Below are 21,241 nucleotides of genomic sequence, written 5' to 3'. Positions count from 1 at the left end.
CTGGATGTCAGGTGAGAACCAGGGTGGACGAATTACTCCAAAGGGCACCACATGTTCCCCCGTCAGAGTTACCATCCCACCAAGACAGTTTACTGCCGCTCTGGTCCTTGGGTGATTTTAGAGGGGTCAACTCTGTTAGCAAACATTCACTTGGACAAGGCTTTCCACCACCACCCAGTTTTGGAGGCCCTGGAAAGAGTCAAGGGTTTTGGACTGTGCAATAAATATATAAATAAAGACAGCCAGAGGTCTCTTCCACACGTCACTGCCCTCAGCATCACTGTTGTCCCCACCATCACATAAGTACTGTTCAAGTTACTATCGACTAAATTGCCTTCCCTCGATATTCCCGGCCTTGTACCTAAATTAGAAACCATCATTATTGTTATTATAATTATTATTGATTTTGCTGACGAGAATCAAGTTATGATACATAGCAACGAAATTTGCGAAGACAAACGAATGACGAAAGTGAAAACACTCAAGACATCGATCTGCTAACTGTTATCGATAAACTATTGCATTGTCCACATTTGTCTATGTTTAAAAGAGTTATTTGGTTCGCCGTCACGCTTTCGATCGAAGTCTGTCTGTCTCCGCCATCGCCACTACTGTCATCAACATCATCATCGTCGTTGCCAACTTCTTTCCCGATGCATTTGCAAATACAACAACAACAACAAAAAAATTAATTACGTTACCTTGAAACTTTGGAGTACTTACGTAAGTGTGTGTGTGTGTCCCCGCTGGCTTTATTTCCTTATAACTTTCAGAAAAATTAGTATTTTTTAATAAAACTTTCTACAAATACCTTTCAGGTGTTGAAGATTACGATTATATCGGAATTTAATATATATTTTTTTAAAAAGAAAAGTAATCGGTGGCGCGCATATTTGCATACTAACACACGTCACAAAATGAAACTTGGAATTTTACGTTATTGCACACACCTACCAATTTTTTTCTCAATTTTCCCCGCATTAATTCCGATATAATTATAATTTACACAATCTGAAAGATATTTGTAGATAAGGAAACAAAAGCTGGCGTGGTTGGGGCACGCTTGTATAGTTAGGCCGAGACAGCGTAGTAAAGGGAGGTAATTAGATGTTTGGGCTAAGGGGAATAACCCTAATCAGATTATCTCAAGAAATTAATTACTTGACGAAACCCCGATCTGTATGTATGTTTGTCTTTCGTCTGATACTGGTTTAGGCCAGAGGCTGAGGCCATGCTGGAGCACTGCCTTTGAGTGTGTTTCGGTTTCTTCTCTGTACTGTTTCTGGAGAAGGAGCAAGTTGGACGGAGATGCTCTTCTTTGTGCCTCGTGTCACGACGTGTAATATTTCCTGGATTATGGTTGCGAGCTGGCAGAATCGATAGCACACCGGGCGAAATCCTTAGCGGCATTTCGTTCTTCTTTACATCATGAGTTCAAATTCCGCTGAGGTCGACTTTGCCCTTCATCATCTCAGGGTCGATAAATGAAGTACCAATTGAGCACTGGGGTCGATGTAATCGACACATCCTCTCCCCCAAAATGTCTGCCCTTGTGGCAAAATTTTTAACCATTATAATTGTTATTATTATTAGTATTAAGGTGGTGAACTGGCAGAACCATTAGCACGCTAGGCAAAATGCTTAGCGGCATTTCGTCCGACTTTACATTTCTGAGTTCGAATTCCAGTGTAGTCGACTTTACTTTTCATCCTTTCAGAGTCAATAAAATAAGTACCAGTTATGCACTGAGGTCGATGTAATCGACTTACACTTCCCACCCACACACAGAGACACATAAAACTGCCAGCCTGGGTACATGCATTGGATTTAGGGAGTACTTATTACTCTTTGATCACTTCATATTGCACCGCTTGCTCTGTTGATTGGTTGGTAGATTGTGAATATTACTGGTATTCCTCATGAGTACCCTGTTAGCCAAATGTATGACATGGTGGAGTGCTTCCAAGTTAATTACCATGATCATTACAGTCCAAACTACTTTGGGACGTGTGGTAAGAAGCTTGCTTCCCAACCACATGGTTCCGGGTTCAGTCCCACTGCTTGGTATCTTGGGCAAGTGTGTTATACTGTAGCCTTGGGCCAACCATAGCCTTGTGATTGGCTTTGGTTGATGGAAACTGAAAGAAGCCTGTCGTATATATATATATATATATATATATATATATGTATGTATTTATTTATGTTTGTGTGTCTGTGTTTGTCCCCCCACCAACATTGCTTGACAACTGATGCTAGTATGTTTATGTCCCCATAGCCTAGCAGTTCGGCAAAAGAGACCAATAGAATGAGTACTAGGCTTACAAAGAATAAGTCCTGGGGTCGATTTGTTTGACTAAAAGTGGTGCTCCAGCATGGCTGCTGTCAAATGAGTGAAACAAGTAAAAGAATAAAAGAAGATGTACAATATATAAAAGAAAGTCAAGAGACCCTTCAGTCATGAATGAGCATGGGGATGGGATTGAACCAAGGAAGTTCCCCTCTGGGGCACAAATCTGGGTAAGGTTGTTTGTGGAAGATCCGCAGTCGCCCATGCATACCGGCCTCCCCTCTCCACCCCACCGATGTTATCCAAGGGAAAGCCAAAGGCCGATACAGCTTGGCACCAGTGATGTCGCAACTCATTTCTACAGCTGAGTGAACTGAAGCAACGTGAAATAAAGTGTCTTGCTCAAGAACACAACACACAGCCCAATCTGAGAATCAAACTCACTACCTCATAATTGTGAGCCCAACGCTCTAACCACTGAGCCATGTGTCTTCATGCCAAATCAGATTGGAGCCTGGTGTCGCCTCCTGGTCTACCAGTCCTCAGTCAAATTGTCCAACCCATGCTAGCATGGAAAGCAGACGTTAAACGATGATGATATATATATATATATATATATATATATATATATATATATATATATATATATATATAATCATCATCAACATTTAACGTCCATTTTCCATGCTAGTATGGGTTGGACAGCGTGACAGGAACTGGCAAGGCCACACCAAGTTCCACAGTCTTTTTTAGCTGGATTGTTACAGCTGGATGTCCTTCCTAATGCCAACCACGTTACAGGATGTACTGGACGCTTTTAACGTGGCACCTTAGTTTTAGGATCTTAATTCTGTTGTGGTGGGCAGGTTTTCTCGACTATTGCAATGTGCCACATATCTTGGCCTTCAGTACTTCATCCCATGTTTTCCTAGGTCTTCCTGTTCTACCACTTCCTTTACTTGAAGTGATCAACCCTTCTTTATGCAGCTGTACTCTCTCTATATATAGATGTATGTATGCATGTCTATATCTCTCTCTCTTGAAATATATATATATATATATATATGTGTGTGTGTGTGTGTAGTTTTATTTATCTTTAGTGGAAAGATTTATCAAAGATTACAGCTGCAGTTTTGTTTATTCACAAACATTAATTTGATCTTCAGTTTAGATTATACCCTTTGGTAACAGTGCAGCACATGGTTGAATCTTACTAATAGTCTAACAGCTATTCTGATGGGTCGTTAATACAATAGATAATGTAATTAACTTCAGGTGGTGGTGGTGGTGTTGATTTTAAATAGAACAGTGGTGATTAATCAATACTGTTCACCAATTAAATAAATTCAGAAATTAAAATTAGACAACGTTAAAACGTTTTTTGGTGATGTCTGAAATGGAATTTCATTGTTGCAAAGAAGTATGCTGAGATCGAAGAGGAAATCTAATGCGTTGCCACTTAAACTTCCCAAACACTTTATGGTTTCAAAATAGGTTTTGAGAGTGCTGCTCCATATTGTTTTTTAAAAAATCATGGTTTAAATTTGTGTAAACATGTCTCAAGTTCTTACTCAAAGTCTCACATGATTTCTTAATGGTCATGGTTGTGTATACCCTAGTTTTGGGACTATGATGTTATCTTTTACTTGTTTCAGTCATTAGATTGTGGCCATGCTGGGGCAGTACCTTTTCTATTTTTTAAGCCTGGTACTCATGCTATTAGTCTCTTTTGCTGAACTGCTAAGCTATGGGGATGTAAACACACCAACACTGGTTGTCAAGCAGTGGTGGACACACGACAGGCTTCTCTCAGTTTCCATCTGCCAAATCAACTCACAAAGTTTTGGTTGGCCTGAGGCTAAAGTAGATGTTTGTCCAAGTTACCATGCAGTGGGACTGAACTCAAAACCGTGCACTTCAGAAGCAAACTTCTTACCACACAGCCATGCCAACACTAATTATGTGAATTTCTTTTCTCAAGATCTTCTATTGCAGTGCTTCACTAAGTATACAGTATCAAGCCCTAAGGGTAGATATTATGGAGGTGGCAACGACGAGGGTTCCAGTTAATCCAATCAACAGAACAGCCTGCTTGTGAAATTACCATGCAAGGGGCTGAGCATTCTACAGACATGTGTACCCTTAACATAGTTCTCAGGGAGATTCAGCGTTACACACAGTGTGACAAGGCTGGCCCTTTGAATTACAAGCAAATAACTAATGTGAAGTGCTGATGCATCAGATATTCACTTCCAAGGGAGTGGTTTTGTGGCATGCCATCAGCTGTGTGTGTCATGTGGTCAGCCAGAACTAAATTACTCTGACCTGATGTTAATGTATAGGTACAGGAAAAATAGGGGGAGGAGGGAAACATCGAAAGGATGTCAGTGAAAGGAAAGGGGTGATATTAAGCCTTGCTGTGTGGTTAAGGAGCTTGCTTTGCAACCATATGGTCTCAGGTTCAGTCCCACAACAGAGCCCTCCTTGTCACGAACTCTCACCTGTTCCCAAGTAGGGTTGTATTTCCCCATGACCAGACATGTTTTTATGAGAGATTGAAAAGGGAAGACACTGCTTGAATGATAGTGACATTCACAAGTACAATGCGATGTTAAACCAATGACATAGTAACAAACAGGCACACAGATAAACACACACACACATATACATATATATTAGATATACACATTGAGCTTCTTTCAGTTTCCATCTACTAACGTCTTGGTCATCCCAAGTCCACTTGGCCATTGCATCATGGAATGGGGGCTGAAGCTGAAACCTTGCGGCTGGGAAGCAAACTTTTTACCACACAGCCACACCTCTGCATAAATATACACACACATGTGTGTGTATGTATACACATGCATATGTATGTATGTGTGTGTCTATTTGCCCAAAACTTGACCACTGGTGTTGGTTTGTTTACACCCCCGTAACTTAACAGTTCAGTAAAAGTGACCAATACAACAAGTACCAGGTTTAAGTAAGTCTTGGAGTTAAGTTCAACTGTACCATTGAAGGTATGGCCCCAGTCCAGTGACTGAAACAAGTAGAAGATAGTGTTTCACAAACTTTTCTTTTTAAGTATTGTACTGAGTGAAGATTTAAATAATTTTCAGGGATAATAATTGGAAGTATTTTCTCCTTACAGGAATTCTGCAACTTCGATGATTACAATTGGGATTGGACTTTGCAGCATTTAAGTATGAAGTGTATCCCAGGTACTGTGAAGGTAATGAAAATGAAGGCCACTCGTGTATTTCATATGGGAACATGGTGAGTAGCAGAACCTTTTCTACAGTTCCTTCTATCTTCAATATATTGATTCTTTTATCAGAAAATATACATGTATTTAGATGTGCATGTGTATATATATATATATATATATATATATATATATATATATATACACACACACACACACACACACACAAAGTAATCCCTTACCATATCACAGTTCACCCGACGCGCACTCAGTACATCGTGGATTTTTCTGGTTGATATATGTAAATTTATATCACGGGTTTCTGCGCTCAGTAGGTATTTATATTATTTTAGCTTTTAATTATTTCTGTGGGAGGTTTTGGAATGTATCAATTTCCACCAAAAAGTAGCCCTAAAGGGTATATATATATAAATTCATAAGAATGGTACAACAAGGTACCGATATTTGCTGGAGAATAGCAATCGATATAAAAACGACGCTATCGTATAGCTTCACTGCGTATATACTGGCAAAAATGCGTGTGTGCAACAAAACATGAAAAACTTGTCTTACCTTAGGAAGAACATCCGAAAATGAACAACCCAGATTAAGGATAATGCAATACCTAGGTTTCAGACTTTTCATATACGTTTCACAACGTAAATCTGATTAGTCTTCATCAGTTGCATTTACCTAGACAACATTTCAAATGTTGCTACATCAATGCCAAGTATGCTCGCCCGAACGCCAAGCCGTTAACGGAACTGAGAACAGTGAAGAAGTCAATAATGAAAAATATTTCAATACAAATGTATCAATTTCCAGCAAAAAGTAGCCCTAAAGGGTATATATATATAAATTCATAAGAATGGTACAACAAGGTACCGATATTTGCTGGAGAATAGCAATCGATATAAAAACGACGCTATCGTATAGCTTCACTGCGTATATACTGGCAAAAATGCGTGTGTGCAACAAAACATGAAAAACTTGTCTTACCTTAGGAAGAACATCCGAAAATGAACAACCCAGATTAAGGATAATGCAATACCTAGGTTTCAGACTTTTCATATACGTTTCACAACGTAAATCTGATTAGTCTTCATCAGTTGCATTTACCTAGACAACATTTCAAATGTTGCTACATCAATGCCAAGTATGCTCGCCCGAACGCCAAGCCGTTAACGGAACTGAGAACAGTGAAGAAGTCAATAATGAAAAATATTTCAATACAAATGTATCAATTTCCAGCAAAAAGTAGCCCTAAAGGGTATATATATATAACTTCATAAGAATGGTACAACAAGGTACCGATATTTGCTGGAGAATAGCAATCGATATAAAAACGACGCTATTGTATAGCTTCACTGTGTATATACTGGCAAAAATGCGTGTGTGCAACAAAACATGAAAAACTTGTCTTACCTTAGGAAGAACATACACGCATTATACACGCATTTTTGCCAGTATATACGCAGTGAAGCTATACAATAGCGTCGTTTTTATATCGATTGCTATTCTCCAGCAAATATCGGTACCTTGTTGTACCATTCTTATGAATTTATATATATATATATATATATACTGACACACACACATACATATACGAGGGTGAGTAAAAAAGCAATGACATTTTGTTTAGGACAGGTATAATTACCAACACAGGAGCATGTATCATACATCAAAATGAAGCTGGTCCTCTGTGGATCACATCCCTACTTCTCCACATAGTCACCGTTTCTCTCAATAGCAATGTTCCACCTTCGAACGAGAGCATGTATCCCTGCCCCATAAAATTCTGCTGATTGTTCTTTGAACAACTTCTTCACTACAGTTTTCACTTCCTCGTCACTAGAATAATTTAGCGCCTTCAGACTATCATCTCTTCGGCCCCATGAAAGAGGGTTTGAGAGGCAAACATTATTCCAGTGACGAAGAAGTGAAAACTGTAGTGAAGAAGTGGCGTCAAGAACAGTCAACAGAATTTTACGTGGCAGGGATACATGCTTTTATTCGAAGGTGGAACATTGCTATTGAGAGAAACGGTGACTACGTTGAGAAGTAGGGATGTGATCCACAGAGGACCAGCTTCATTTTGATGTATGATACATGTTCCTGTGTTGGTAATTATACCTGTCCTAAACAAAATGGCATTACTTTTTGACTCACCCTCATATATTTACATATATTTCTTCTCCTTTTTGCTTGTGTACTTCACACAACATTCTGACACATGTACACACTTCTATCACCATCTTCTTGTCCCTCCAAATGTCCCAACTATTTTTTTTTTCCTTCTCTCACTGAAACAAGAAAATGATTTTCATTTTTGCACTATTTTTATTGATTTCTTTAATTTTTCTTCACCTTTTCAATAGCATCTACACCCATACCCTTGCAAAAAATATGGCTACACCTACACACCAACCTTCCACTACTCCTCCACATTTGCACATTCAACATACATTCTCCTCCCTTCTTTGCTCCCCTTGCCATATAAACCACATTCTTTTTCTACCTCTCTACTGAAGAAGAACTAACGTCCGAAATGTCAAGAGTCTTTACCTGAATTAAAGGTTTAGACTAATACAACAATTGTTATAACCTTTGCCTGCCTCCATTGTTGTCTTCTTTTTCTTCAACATTTCTTCCAATGAAATATATATATATATATACATACATATATACACCCTCTCTTGCATACTTCTATTCACATATTCACACACACACATGCTTTCTCTTTTGCTCTCTCTCTCTCCCCTACGTTGTGTCTTTGACTTTCTGCCCCTCTCTCTTTTTCTCTCTCTCCTTCCTTTGCTTCACTTTTCCTCTCCTTCTGTCCCTCTTTCTCTCTCTCTCCTCCTCTCTCTCTTTCTCTTTCTCCCCACCACCTCACTCTGTTCCGGCAAGCAGCTATTTGGTAGGTGGGGGTTTAAAGACGCAGTACGTTTACTTACTCATATCCAGAGTTGGCAGAAACTGAAAAAAAGTCTTTGCATTTGTCATTATTTCTTGTAATGAAATATTTTCTTTAGATGTCCATCAACAGAGATTTGGCTAACTTAAGAATCTACACTAAATTCTTCAAAACAAATATATCACTACAATTGCTACAATAACAGCAACATACTTTTGCTTCCCTGAATAATACCAAGAAACAAATCATCCATGCTATAATTATTATTTTAACTTTTACCGAAATTATCCATGTTGGCAAATGTAAACTTCCATAGTTACGCATTGTATGACTGGTATCTCTCACGGTATTGGAATTTGGGATGTGTTAGGTGAGTAAGTGCTCTGACAGAATAACCCTCTTCCCATTCAAGGTAGGGTGGATCTCTAGTCCAGGACACAACATTCAGTGACATGTTCTCCAGCTCCAACTTTGCTGCATTGGCTGCAGGAGAGAAAAATCAAGAAATACAGGGAGCCTGACCAGCTGCTATCGAGACATCGTGTTCCTAAACCCCGTACTATCAATCACCTCTGCAAAATAAGGATAACAGCAGCCTGTTGGAGAAATGAACTCTGTGTGGTGGATAGGCTGCTGCAGCAAGTGCCACTGGCCCTCCTCCACCATGACACCATTGCAATCATTATCACAAATTGCAGTTGTGCATACTATTTGTTCTGGGGGGAATGTGACCCATCACCCCACCACACTTTAGCTGTTCCTTTCTTATCACTTTTCCTGTTTCTTTGTATTTAAATATGAGTATTAGGTCATCCCATAAATAATGCGTTTTTATACAATTGCATGAACTAAAAGTCAGAGGGGGACACGATAAACTACCTGCATCAACTTGCTATTAAAGCAGGTAGTAATTTTACCTTGTACTTATTCTTAGTGCAAGTTTTGAAGAGTGCAGTTTGATTTTAACAGTTATTTTTTCAAAGCTATAATGGAAGTGACAAAGGAGCATATTCAGCATATTTTGCTTTATGAGTTCAATAAAGGCAACAATGCAACATGATTGTAAGATTTTGGTTTCAATCCCTGGACTGGGTGATCCGTTGTGTTTTTGAGCAAAAACACTTCATATCACATTGCTCCAGTCCACTCAGCTGTAGAAATGAGTTTAGCCTGGAGAGGGATGGGCTCTGCCAGGCTTTCTCACCCTAGATATGCTGCATGGCTGAAGCACCCCAGAGACCCCCCCCCAAAGGGTTAAGGGACTTGTCACTTGTCAGTAACAAACCAACCATAGCACCTATGTTGTCACTATTGTGTCATTGAATTAAATTTTTACACAGCTGGTGTTAGGAAGGGCTTCCTGCTGTAAATGCCATGCCAAAGCTGACATTGTGGCCTGGTGCTGCCTCTGCAACTTGTTGGGCCCTGTCAAACTGTCCAACCCATGCCAGCATGGAAAATGAAATATTTGATGACGATGGTGAGCTGGGTAGCATTTATGTTATTGTTAGTTTAGCACTTAAACCAGCCATATACGGCTCAAATATTCTACCTGTTTTGTCTTCAAACTGGTCAGATCCAGCCTCTCTTACCTACCCTGCAATGTCATTTGCAAAATGAACAATCATCACTTTATTTACATTATTTACATTTGACAGATATTTGTCCTCTTCTTGTTTGTTGTTAACACAATGTTTCGGCTGATATACCCTTCAGCCTTTGGTCAGTCAACCATTCATCCACTCTTAGGTGCCATCAGAAAAATATAGCTAGCTTTTGATGGAGTTTCTCTATATGTCTCCACTATGCCATATGCCCGGGCATATGGTGTAGTGGTTAAGAGTGCGGACTACTAACCCCAAGATTCTGAGTTCGATTCCAGGCAGTGACTTGAATAAATAATAATAATAACAACAACATCGAAAAATACTTTAGGAATGAGAATCCAGGTTCGAAATTTTCCCAAGACACCTGATGAGGGCTGGAGGGTGTATCAGCCGAAGTGTTGTGTTAACAACAAACAAGATGAGGACAAATATCCTGTCAAATGTAAATAATGTACATAATTCCTCATCTCTTAAATATAGAACTGAGTCATCACTTTGTAATCTCAAAAACTACAAGATAATACAGGATTAACTTTAAAGAATGTGAATAAATAAGCCTTATATTTGACAGAACAATCTGAATGCTAAATCATTGCCACATCATTATGTTTTTTTTTTGTTTTTATTTTCCAGTGGTGTCCATCACAAAGGAAAGGTTTGTAGCCCAGAAGCAAAAAAGAAAGCAGTTGAGAAACTTTTGCTTGATAATAAACAAAACTTCTTCCCAAACGTTATCACAATGGCCGGCGTTTCCGGTTTACGTCTACGTGATCCGAAACCAAACGGAGGCTGGGGAGACTACAGGGACAGACAACTGTGTTACAGTTTCATCCATAGAAACACTTCAGAATTGAGTTTTATTAAGAACCCTAATATCACAAGGTCTTAACGCTTCTCGGTTTTTGACATAGATTAAACAAATTTCTTTTTTTTTTTTCTTTTGTTTCAAAATCTTGATAACATTGATCAAGCAATTCAATAAATAACATTTACTGTCTTGTCATAAATTGAAGAAGAAGAAGATGGATGGAACCAAATCATTTTGATTCTACAAAAACGAAGGAAAAATGAAAGAAACGACAAGACGTACAGCGTGAAATGTGATCTCATCTAACTGGCTCCATTTAACAGTTATGGTTGGTGCTATACAGTCGACACAACCATTTCCCTACAATTACAGATACAGTAGAGACAAACAGACAGAGAGAAGGTGGTGTAGTCGTCTGAGATGTCTCTCCCTTACTAAAAAAACTGAATTAACAGGTTTAGTTTCCACTGCTGAACTAAAACGACCTGCTGGAAACTGGAGTGTTAAGATCCTGTGATGTAATGTTAAAAAGAGAAAAGGAAACAAAAAACACAACAAAAAAACAACTGTTGCCTGGCTGTTTTATCTTTTTTTTTTCCTACTTCCAATGTTCTATTGTTTGCCAATAGATCTAACTGCTCATCATCTCAACTGGTGAAGTCTCATTCTTCTCTACTACTGCTCCGTTCTACCAAACATCCGCACATCATTGTTAATCTGCCTTCTTACTCTGTGATTATTATTATTATTATTATTATTAATTATGGTGGTAGCGAACTGGCAGAATCGTTAGCACGCCAGGCAAAATGCTTAGCAGTATTTTGTCTGTTGCTTCGTTCTGAGTTCAAATTCCACCGAGATCAATAAATTAAGTACCAGTGAAACACTGGGGGGTCAATTTAATCAAGTAGTCCCCTCCTCCAAAATTTCAGGCCTTATGCCTATAGTAGAAAGGATTATTATTACTATTATTATTATTATTATTATTATTATTAAGGTGATGAGCTGGCAGAGCCATTAGCATGCCAGGTGAAATGCTTGGTGGTATTTCATCTGTCTCTACATTCTGGGTTCAGATTCTGCCATGGTCGACTTTGCCTTTCAGGGTCGATTAAATAAGTATCAGTTATGCACTGCAGTCAATGTACCCCCTCCCCCATTATTAATTATTAAGATGGCAACCTGGCAGAATCGTTAACGTGCCGCGTAAAATGCTTAATGGTATTTCGTCCAGAGCTCAAATTCTGCCAAACTTGAGTTTGCCTTTCATCTCTTTCAGGGTCGGTAAAATAAGTATCAGTCAAGCCCTGGGGGTCAATGTAATTGACAAGCCCTCTCCCCTCAAAAACCTCAGGCCCTGTGCCTTCAGCAGAAATGATTATTATTATTATTATTATTATTATTATTATGCTTAACGGTATTTCGTCTGTCTGCACATTCTGAGTTCAAATTCCACCGAGGTCGATTTTGCCTTTCATCCTTTCAGGGTCGATGAAATAAGTACCAGTTATGCATTTGGAGCCAATGTAATCGACTTATTCCTTCCCCACAAAATTTCAGGCCTTGTACCTTCAGTAGAAAGGTTTATTATTATTATTATTATTATTAATCAATAATAACCACAGTGGTTTGGCAGAAATCAGATGGCGGAAACTGGAATAAATGCCTTGCAGTATTTTCTTGTTTTTTTTTTTACCTGTTTGTTTCTTTAAATTATGCCAGGGTCAACTTTGCCTTTCATTTCTCAACAGTTGATAAATACTTTTATTATGATTAATTTTTTTTTTTTTTTTGTTAATTTTATTTTCTATTATTATTGTGGCGGTGAGCTGGCAGAATCATTAGCGCATTGGACAAAATGCTTTAGAGACATTTTGTTCGGTTCTTTACGTTCTGAGTTCAAATCCTGCTGAGGTCAACTTTGCCTTTCATCCTTTCGAGGTCAACAAAGTAAAGTACCAGTCATGTACTAGGGGTCAGTGTAACCGACTTGTCCCCCTCTCCACTTGAAAATTGCCGGCCTTGTGCCAAAATTTGAAAGCATTTTTTTTTTTTCACTATTATTAATTTTTATGACTTGATTTTATTCTTTCAATGTATTATTATTTTTTTTTTCATTATTATTATTTTCCACCATATCTGCTGACTTCAATGGAATCAATTCTTTATCTGGCTGTGGAAAATTTCCCCTTCACTTTTTTTTTTTTATTTTTCTTGCCAATGTTGTCTTTTTCTAAAAAAAAAAAAAAAAAAGGGAAAAAAAAACTATATTTTGGTCTGGCTTCATTTGATTGTGGGCGGTGAAATTGCTAATAATAACAATAATAATAATAATAATAATAATAAAGAAACCAGTTAGAATTTTTTTTTTTTGTAAATTTGTCCTATCATATTCTGACCCCTCACCCACCTCCTCTCACCACCACTACCTAGCCACTTCCACCACTGCTAAACAACTGAGGCAAGACGTCATTGCTATGCTAAAGCAAGCGGGCTATTCTGGAAAAAAAAAATGGAATATCTGTTCCTGGAAAACAAAAAATAATGTTTTACTTCAGTATCTCCATGATTTCTTGGGAGATGAGATGAAAGAGTGGAAGAGAGAGAGAGAGAGAGAGAGAGAGAGAGTGGGAGAAAGGAAGAAGAGAGAGATTCCTTTGTCTATTACATAAGGGACTTCCTAATGAAATTCTACAAGGCCAGGACCTATTTGGAATCTTGTAGAATTTACTCCCAAAATTCAAGAGGATGTCAGGTTTTTTTTTTTAAGACCCCTACCAAATATTTACAAGCTGACCCTCCTTATTAAATATTTAAATGCAATTCTAGAACCTACTCACCTCATCCCCTTCCCCTCTTATGTGACCCATCATCATACAATTCTACAATTTAACCCTTTAGCATTCGGCCATATCCAGCCCAAATATTCTCCCTGTTTTTTTTTATGTTCAAACTGGTCAGATCCAGCCTCTCACACCTATCCAAGAGTGTCATTCTCAGTATAAACACCCACATCATTGAACTCTCAAAGCTAAAAGATAATGCAGGATTAATTGTAAACGAGGTGAATAAACAAGCATTACACTGGTCAGATAATCTGAATGCTGAAGGGTTAAGGACTACATCAATGTTTGTATCTCCTAATTTTATCCCTAATTTTTTTCCTGGAATTTACAAGAAATTTCCATGCCTGAAACCAAATTACTGGGCTGTTGCGATGTTTTACTGATCTATTTACTAATAATGGTCCTAGAATCATAGAATAATGTTATTAGATTAGACTAGTTAGTTCTTTAGTTTCTGGTAATGGTTCCAAGAGAAGTTATGCTTTTGACTAGTATGTGTAATTGTGTCTTTCAATGGTTACTCTTACCGTGAGCAGATAAGGTTATCGTGTCAAACTAGCAAACAACACTTTTAGTGCTTATTCGTCTTTCTATAACTAGGAGCAACCTTATTCATGGTTGCTAAGATTTTCATCTTGAAAACCGTGAGAGGGAATAAGGAATGAAATGGTGACCTCGGTCATATTATATACATACACACACATACATACACATTGTAACTTTTATCTCTGGCTTTCAGTAATTATTTTAATAACCCTATAACATTACATATCTACAGATTGTCTATAAATCCGTGTGCAATTTAAAATACTTGTCATAGCTATACATGACAGAACTAATCTGGTAAAAAGTATAAGAAAGAACAAGTATTTAAATTAATTATTGGGATTGTTAATTTTCAATATGTCCACAATCATTCCATACACAAATGGTTATATGAAAAATATTTTGCAGCTGGTTTTTCAGTAATACCATCTATCACATCAATTATCCTTGTTTGCATGTCCTCTGAAGATTGAAGTTTGGTTGAATAATGGATTCTAAACCTTTGGACAGCAACAGTAGATTTTAGCTCATCTAACCAAAGAACAGAGTTTCCTTCCTCTTTGCAGGGAAGCCATAGGTCAACAGCAATTCCACAAAAATAAGACATTTTGAAGTTTAAAGAAAAAGATTAAAAAAATAGTAGTTAAAACACATAATAAACCAATTTTCCAAAGACAAGGAAAAAAAAAAACTAGAAACATCGAGCTTTCTTACAGATTACTTCTATCAAATATAAAGCTGTAGGTATTTGAAATTGCACACAGACTTTATAGACACCCTGTATATATAAAGGCTATAGATTGAGAAAGCACTCTGTAAGCAATGATGCCTTTTTATTATTTTGCAATATTGAGTTGAGAGTTCAACTCCCCCCTCCCCTCTCATGAGTGTCACTCAGAGCAGAGTGGACTCCTAAGTTTTTCTTGATAAGCCTTATAATGATATCTCTCCTAATCCAGTAGATTATTGCTATAGCAACTTGAATATTTTAAACATAATAGAAAAGACTTAAATTTTACTTCTTTGTATTCAAACTAACTTCCCAAACCATTCCTTAATCCCTAAAATACTTCCCTAAACTGTTTATTGCCCCTCTCTACCTTTATCTGTGGCATTCAGTCTTTCTAACTTCCATTCTATTCTTTATACCATTAATTCTCTGTAGTTTTTTCGCTATGGCATTCTAGTTCAGTTTCATGTTCTTCAGAACTCCAGCTTACTAAATAACAAACAATCAAAAATATTCTGCTAACCATACTAAAATCTGCAAAACTTCTTGAACATTACCATCTTTGGAGCAGTTTATATCAATGTCTCTTTTGAAATGTGAATCTTCTACCAAAATGGTTCATTTCTTCAGAGTTTCATTAAATCACATCAGCTCAAGTTGATAGGTTATCAGAGTGCAGACTGCTGTTGGAATGGACAGTCACATTACTCCTGTCTGTGAAATGTCCCATGAACCGAGACATTTAATGATTGAACAGCTAAGTCTATCTAGTTACAAATAGAAGCTATGAATGGTTCTATATCATTCTGAGTTGAAGAAGTACCACCTGATGAACATCTTAATGTAACTTGCAATAAACATTGATGTCCCAGGTTCCACAAGGCTAAACTACCTCTAGGTATTTCAGCCTTTCTATAGAACCAATCTTGAAGTAGATTACCCAATAATCAATGGTTATGGCATTTATGATATTGCAACAAAACAGAAAAAGCCTGGAGGTGATTCCTCTAAGATTCCTTAATTACATTCAAACTCCCACATATATTTTATTTTCTGTTGAGTATTTTAACTTAAATGACTTATATCCTTGTTTTTGTCCAAAAATGGAAAAAACCTAGATTTATTGTTTAATTCAAAAATATCGACTAAACATCATCAAAGGGTTTGTAGGTTCTTTGATCTTAATTAAGGTGTAATTTAACTTAATGTGATCGAGTTCGTTGTGAGGATTATTTTATAACATCTTATTTCTATATTCTTTTCGATGTTTACTTCCATACACATAAACACATATCTAATATACAGATATAAACATATATACACATTCACACACACAAGCATGCATACACACATGCATACAAACAAACACATACATTTTGTTTCAGTCGTTTGACAGCGGCCATGCTGGAGCACTACCTTTAATCGATCAAATCAACCCCAGGACTTATTCTTTGTAAGCCTAGTACTTATTCTATCAGTCTCTTTTGCTGAACCGCTAAGTTACAGGGACGTAAACACACCAGCATCGGTTGTCAAGCGATGGTGGGGCAGATAAACACAGACACACAAACATACACACACACACACACATATACGATGGACTTCTTTCAGTTTCCGTCTACCAAATCTACTCACAAGGCTTTGGTCGACCCGAGGCTATAGTAGAAGACACTTGCCCAAGGTGCCACGCAGTGGGACTGAACTCAGAGCCATGTGGTTGGTAAGCAAGCTACTTACCACACAGCCACTTTCATTATTCATTAACATATGGAATTGGTTAAAAGTGGAATGAAAGACTTTCTTTTTCCTTTCCCCATTCCTTAAATGAAAAATATATTTCATTCAGGATCTTCCAAAACAAGAGTCTTTAAATAAATTAGCACAACATCGTCATGACAACAATTATAATTAACAACAAAAAGGGTGGCGGGGAATGTTACTGGTGACAGAACAAGGTGATTGGAGGTGGGTATTAATAACCTATATTGAAATGAACTATTTAATCTGAGGTCATTTGACCTGGTTGATAATTTTTCTGATAGCAGAGTATTAGTCTGTTGCCATCGTTAAGCAATTCACCATTAGCTTATCTTTATACTAAAGCAGTCTGTCATTATCTTACCCTAACTTACCTTTATACAGATACAATCTACCTTGATTGTTAATGTTTTTTTTTTTTTTTATTTGCTACCATTATTATTGTTGTTGTGTATTTCTAATAAAAAATCCACTGATAAAGAAATAGAGCCGGTAGGAATTGTTCAGAGTAAACAAGTTGAACTGATGAGAGTAACCTTTACAATAAAGTCTATGAAATGTCATAACATTATAAGAGAGAGAGACTGTCCTGAACAACTACAGCGACCACCACCAATAACATTGCTACTACCACTACAACCATTGTCTCTACTATAGCTACTACTGTCCCACCTTGATACAAATTTTATTTCCTTCCTAATTCCTTGTTGCTTTGTCTTCAGAAATGTCCTGTAGGTTGTAATCCCAGAAACCATGTGCGATATCACAATTCTAGAATAAGGTTTAAAAAACTGAAGAAAAAATAAGAAACTAGGAATTCAATTTATCTGTTTATGGGTGATCTGTGGAGGAATGTAGTTCAGTGGTTAGGATGTTACATTCACAATCATGAGATTGTGGGTTCAATTCCCAGACCAGGCAGTGCTTTGCGTTCTTGAGCAAAACATAACTTTCACATTGCTGCAGTGCACTCAGCTGTAATTGGGTTGACCCTGCACTGGAATGGTGTTTTGCTTAGGGGGGAATGTTGACATGCCTGCTTAGCCAGCAGGGTGTAACAACGTCCAATAATTTGATCGATACCGTCTTGTGTCAACTACCAATTTAAATATGGAACAAAAACAATTGGTGTTGTGTCATCTAGTTAAACGTCATAGAATACCAACACTATGTTTAGCTGTAGCTTGGCCAAATGGTTCAGAAGTTCACAACCACAAGAATCCAGGTTCAAACTCACTGTACAGCATCTTAAACAAATGTATTTTACAGCGGCCTTGGGTTAACTCAAACCTTGTGAGTGAATGTAGGTTGATGGAAACTATGCTGAAGCCTGCTGAGTAGATTGTAACTAATTGCAATTCAAACCATCCACCCTTGTCACATATGTAATTCTCATGGTACTTGGAAATTACATAAATGGTACATGTGTCAATGGAAATGGTCAGTCATATACACACAAATTTTATGAACAGGGAATTCAGTTAATTGAACAACTGATGACCCATTATTGAAACCAAATGAAGATCCAATTAATTAATCTACTAACGAGCACTTACATTCAGTAGTAAGCATTATTGATCTTTGGTCCTATCTCAATCAAAATTTTACTTTTAACCCTTTAGCTTATAAACTGGCCATATCTGACCTTTCTCACCTACTCTACAATGTCATTCTAAAAAATAAACAATTACATCACCAGATACTTAAATCCACAGGACATTGCATGATAAATTCAAAACAATGTGAATAAATAATAAGAATTACATTTGACAGAATAATTCGAACACCAAATGGTTAAAATTCCTGAGAAAACTTACTTCCTACTTTCTCTTTCAATCCCCAAAACCCAGTAGCAAACAACTAAAGCATCGGTTTTTAGATTCCATTACAGCTTAATTCTCTCCCCCCCCCACACACACACACACACCACCACCACCACCACTGAATGCTTATAACCTTATGAAACTAATTTGTGATTTTTTTTTTTTTAACATTTTGCCCTTATTACTAGACAGGGCAATAGGTTGGCAGACCTTTTGGAGCATTACTTTGTGGTATTTTCTCCAACTCTGTAAGTTCTGAGTTCAAATCCTGCCAAGAGCTGCGGTCTAAGGCTCTTAAAATTGTTGGCTCTGTGCCTAAATCAGAGACAATTATTATGATTATTATTATTATTATTATTATTATTATTATTATTATTATTATTATTATTATTATTATTATTATTATTATTATTATTATTATTATTATTATTATTATTATTATTATTATTATTATTATTATTATTATTATTATTATTATTATTATTATTGTGGCAAGCTGGCAGAATTGTCAGCATGGCAGACAATATGCCTGGCAGCATTTCATTTGTTTCTATGCTCTGAGTTCAAATCCCACCAAGATCAACTCCACCTTTCAGGGTCAATGTACTAGGGCTCAACCTTTGAGAGACCCTGGACGTGGTTGGCTAACTTGTTACAAATAGCAGCCAAACCTTCCTCACATCATAGTCTACTCTCTTAATAAGATTTGAAGACATACCTTAAGCACAGATGGGATGGTCATGGATTGAACCCTTTAGAACAACAAATCTATTCAATGAGGACTGACCTGGGATTTAACAATAATAGCTACAACAATTTAAGTTCTGTTTAGTTCATAACCTACACTGTTCAAATATATTGATAATCAAATATTATTTCGTACTTCATTTGAGATTTTTCTTTTTCAGTTTATCGTCATCGTCATTTAACATGCAGTTTCCAAGTTAGCATGGGTTGGGCAGTTTGGCAGGAACTGACAGTCAGAAGAATGTGTCAAGTTCCAGTGTCTGCTTTGACAAGGTTTCTGTGGTTGGATGTCCTTCCTACTGCCAACCACTTTACAGAGTGTAGTGGGTGCTTTTTATGTTGCACCAGTGAGGTCACTCAGAAAAGCCAAAAACAGGAGAAAAGAAAGATGCCTTGACTGAGGGAAGGTTTGAGAGTCTAAACTATGATAGAGGGACAGAAACTGTCTAGCTGTGGTAGAGATACATGGTTACCCAACATTATAAGTGTTTTTGATCTAGTTTGGATTTTTTGCAATCAAATTTGAATTCTTTGCCATCAAATTTGTACTACTTTGCCATCAAATTTGAATTCTTTGCAATCGAATTTGATTGCAAAGAATCCAAACTAGATCGAAAACATCTATACATAAGGGTGGGTTGGAACAGTTGGAAAGAATATTTCAACCACAAGGTACGAGAAGGTGAAGCAATAATTCTTGCAGTCTACAGTGAAATATATTTACTCTCATTGCACAGACCTCTAATTTGCTTTCTACAATGTTCTCTATAACAACGTTTGTGAATTCAGACTCCCCCCACCCCAACTTTTGTTTTCTTTTGTGGTGGTGATGAGAGAATAGGGGAGGAGGGAGGTTGGCTAAGACATTTCATTAGGGAAGGTGAAAGAAATTAATTTTTATTTTCCATATAACTAAATTATAAACTATCCCAATCTGAAATATTCCAAGAGCTCCCTATTTACTAAGTAAAGAAACATTTCAATTAATGATGTCACATCCCTGCCTCTATATAATTATATATATATCTCGTTGCTATTATGTTAAACTGTCGTATGTCCAAATTTAGCCAAATGCTTTTTTTTTTTTTTTTTTTTTTTTTTTTTCAATATTTAATTTTGCTTGCAATAGCCGGTTCTTCTGGTCAAACTATCGTATCTCCAGCTGCTTCACATGCCAAGATATCAAAAATTGTCAAAAGTGTAGTACAATGGTTTAGCATTTTTCAAAAGTGTAGTAACTCCCACATATGACAGTTTTGCAAAAATATTTCTGACTGAAAATATCGTACATACATGGAGTTACGATTTTATGCACCCTACAAAGTATTATTGTTAAGCTGAAACTGTTGCTAATGTAGAAAGAAGTGGGATGGTGAAACTATTTTTTTGTTTTCTGAAAAAGCAACATTTTGGACTTACGACACTTTTGCTTAATAGCAACGATATATATATAATATCTTATTTTAGTCAAGTCACCCTCTTACTACTCTGAGTTTCACTTGCAAGTATGTATGATCTTCAGGCAAGTTGTGAGGGGAAAATTGAAGGGGTTTGTTTGCACACTGATATATAGTTGATTAGTCATAAGATATGATGATGGGGAGAAAGTATGATAAAATGAGGAGTGTTGTACTGAACAGCATTGGCTGGGGGGATTACATCCATTTAGTATTAACTGGACGGGGGGGAGAATACTCACTACTGTAGTGGAGGTCAGTGACATTTTATTTACAGTGAAAATGTGCAGACCATCATTTTCCAGTTGCAATTTGCCTGACTACCTTGGGTGCCTACAAACTCAGGGTAGCAAGAAGTTGACTTGACCTAAATAAAATAATAATTTCTGCCAAGGTATTGAGTATTTTCCATATCATTAATACTAATTTGCATATATGATTAGATTTAGTGACTAATAGAAAACATAAGTTTAACCATCATTCATGTGTGTGTGTATATATATATATATA

General features: G+C 37.0%; 1 protein-coding gene across 5 annotated transcripts in view; it reads left to right on the top strand.

Moving 5' to 3' along the window:
• Nucleotides 1-21,241, top strand: part of LOC106880532 (alpha-1,6-mannosyl-glycoprotein 2-beta-N-acetylglucosaminyltransferase) — a 472,677-nt gene that overhangs the window by 445,565 nt on the left and 5,871 nt on the right. For all 5 annotated transcript variants that reach the window (XM_089339717.1, XM_089339718.1, XM_089339719.1 and 2 more), the window contains 2 exons: nt 5,439-5,563; nt 10,650-21,241. The exon at nt 10,650-21,241 is cut by the window's right edge and continues 5,871 nt beyond it. In XM_089339717.1, the coding sequence (XP_089195843.1) occupies nt 5,439-5,563; nt 10,650-10,905 (381 nt within the window). In that variant the 3' untranslated portion in view covers nt 10,906-21,241. The remainder of the gene's footprint in view (nt 1-5,438; nt 5,564-10,649) is intronic.

Source organism: Octopus bimaculoides, chromosome 22 (genome assembly GCF_046866305.1).
Source record: "Octopus bimaculoides isolate indiv1 chromosome 22, ASM4686630v1, whole genome shotgun sequence".
NCBI lineage: Eukaryota > Metazoa > Mollusca > Cephalopoda > Octopoda > Octopodidae > Octopus > Octopus bimaculoides.
The sequence above is the reverse complement of the archived record's forward strand: the minus strand, read 5'-3'. Positions and strand labels throughout refer to the sequence as shown.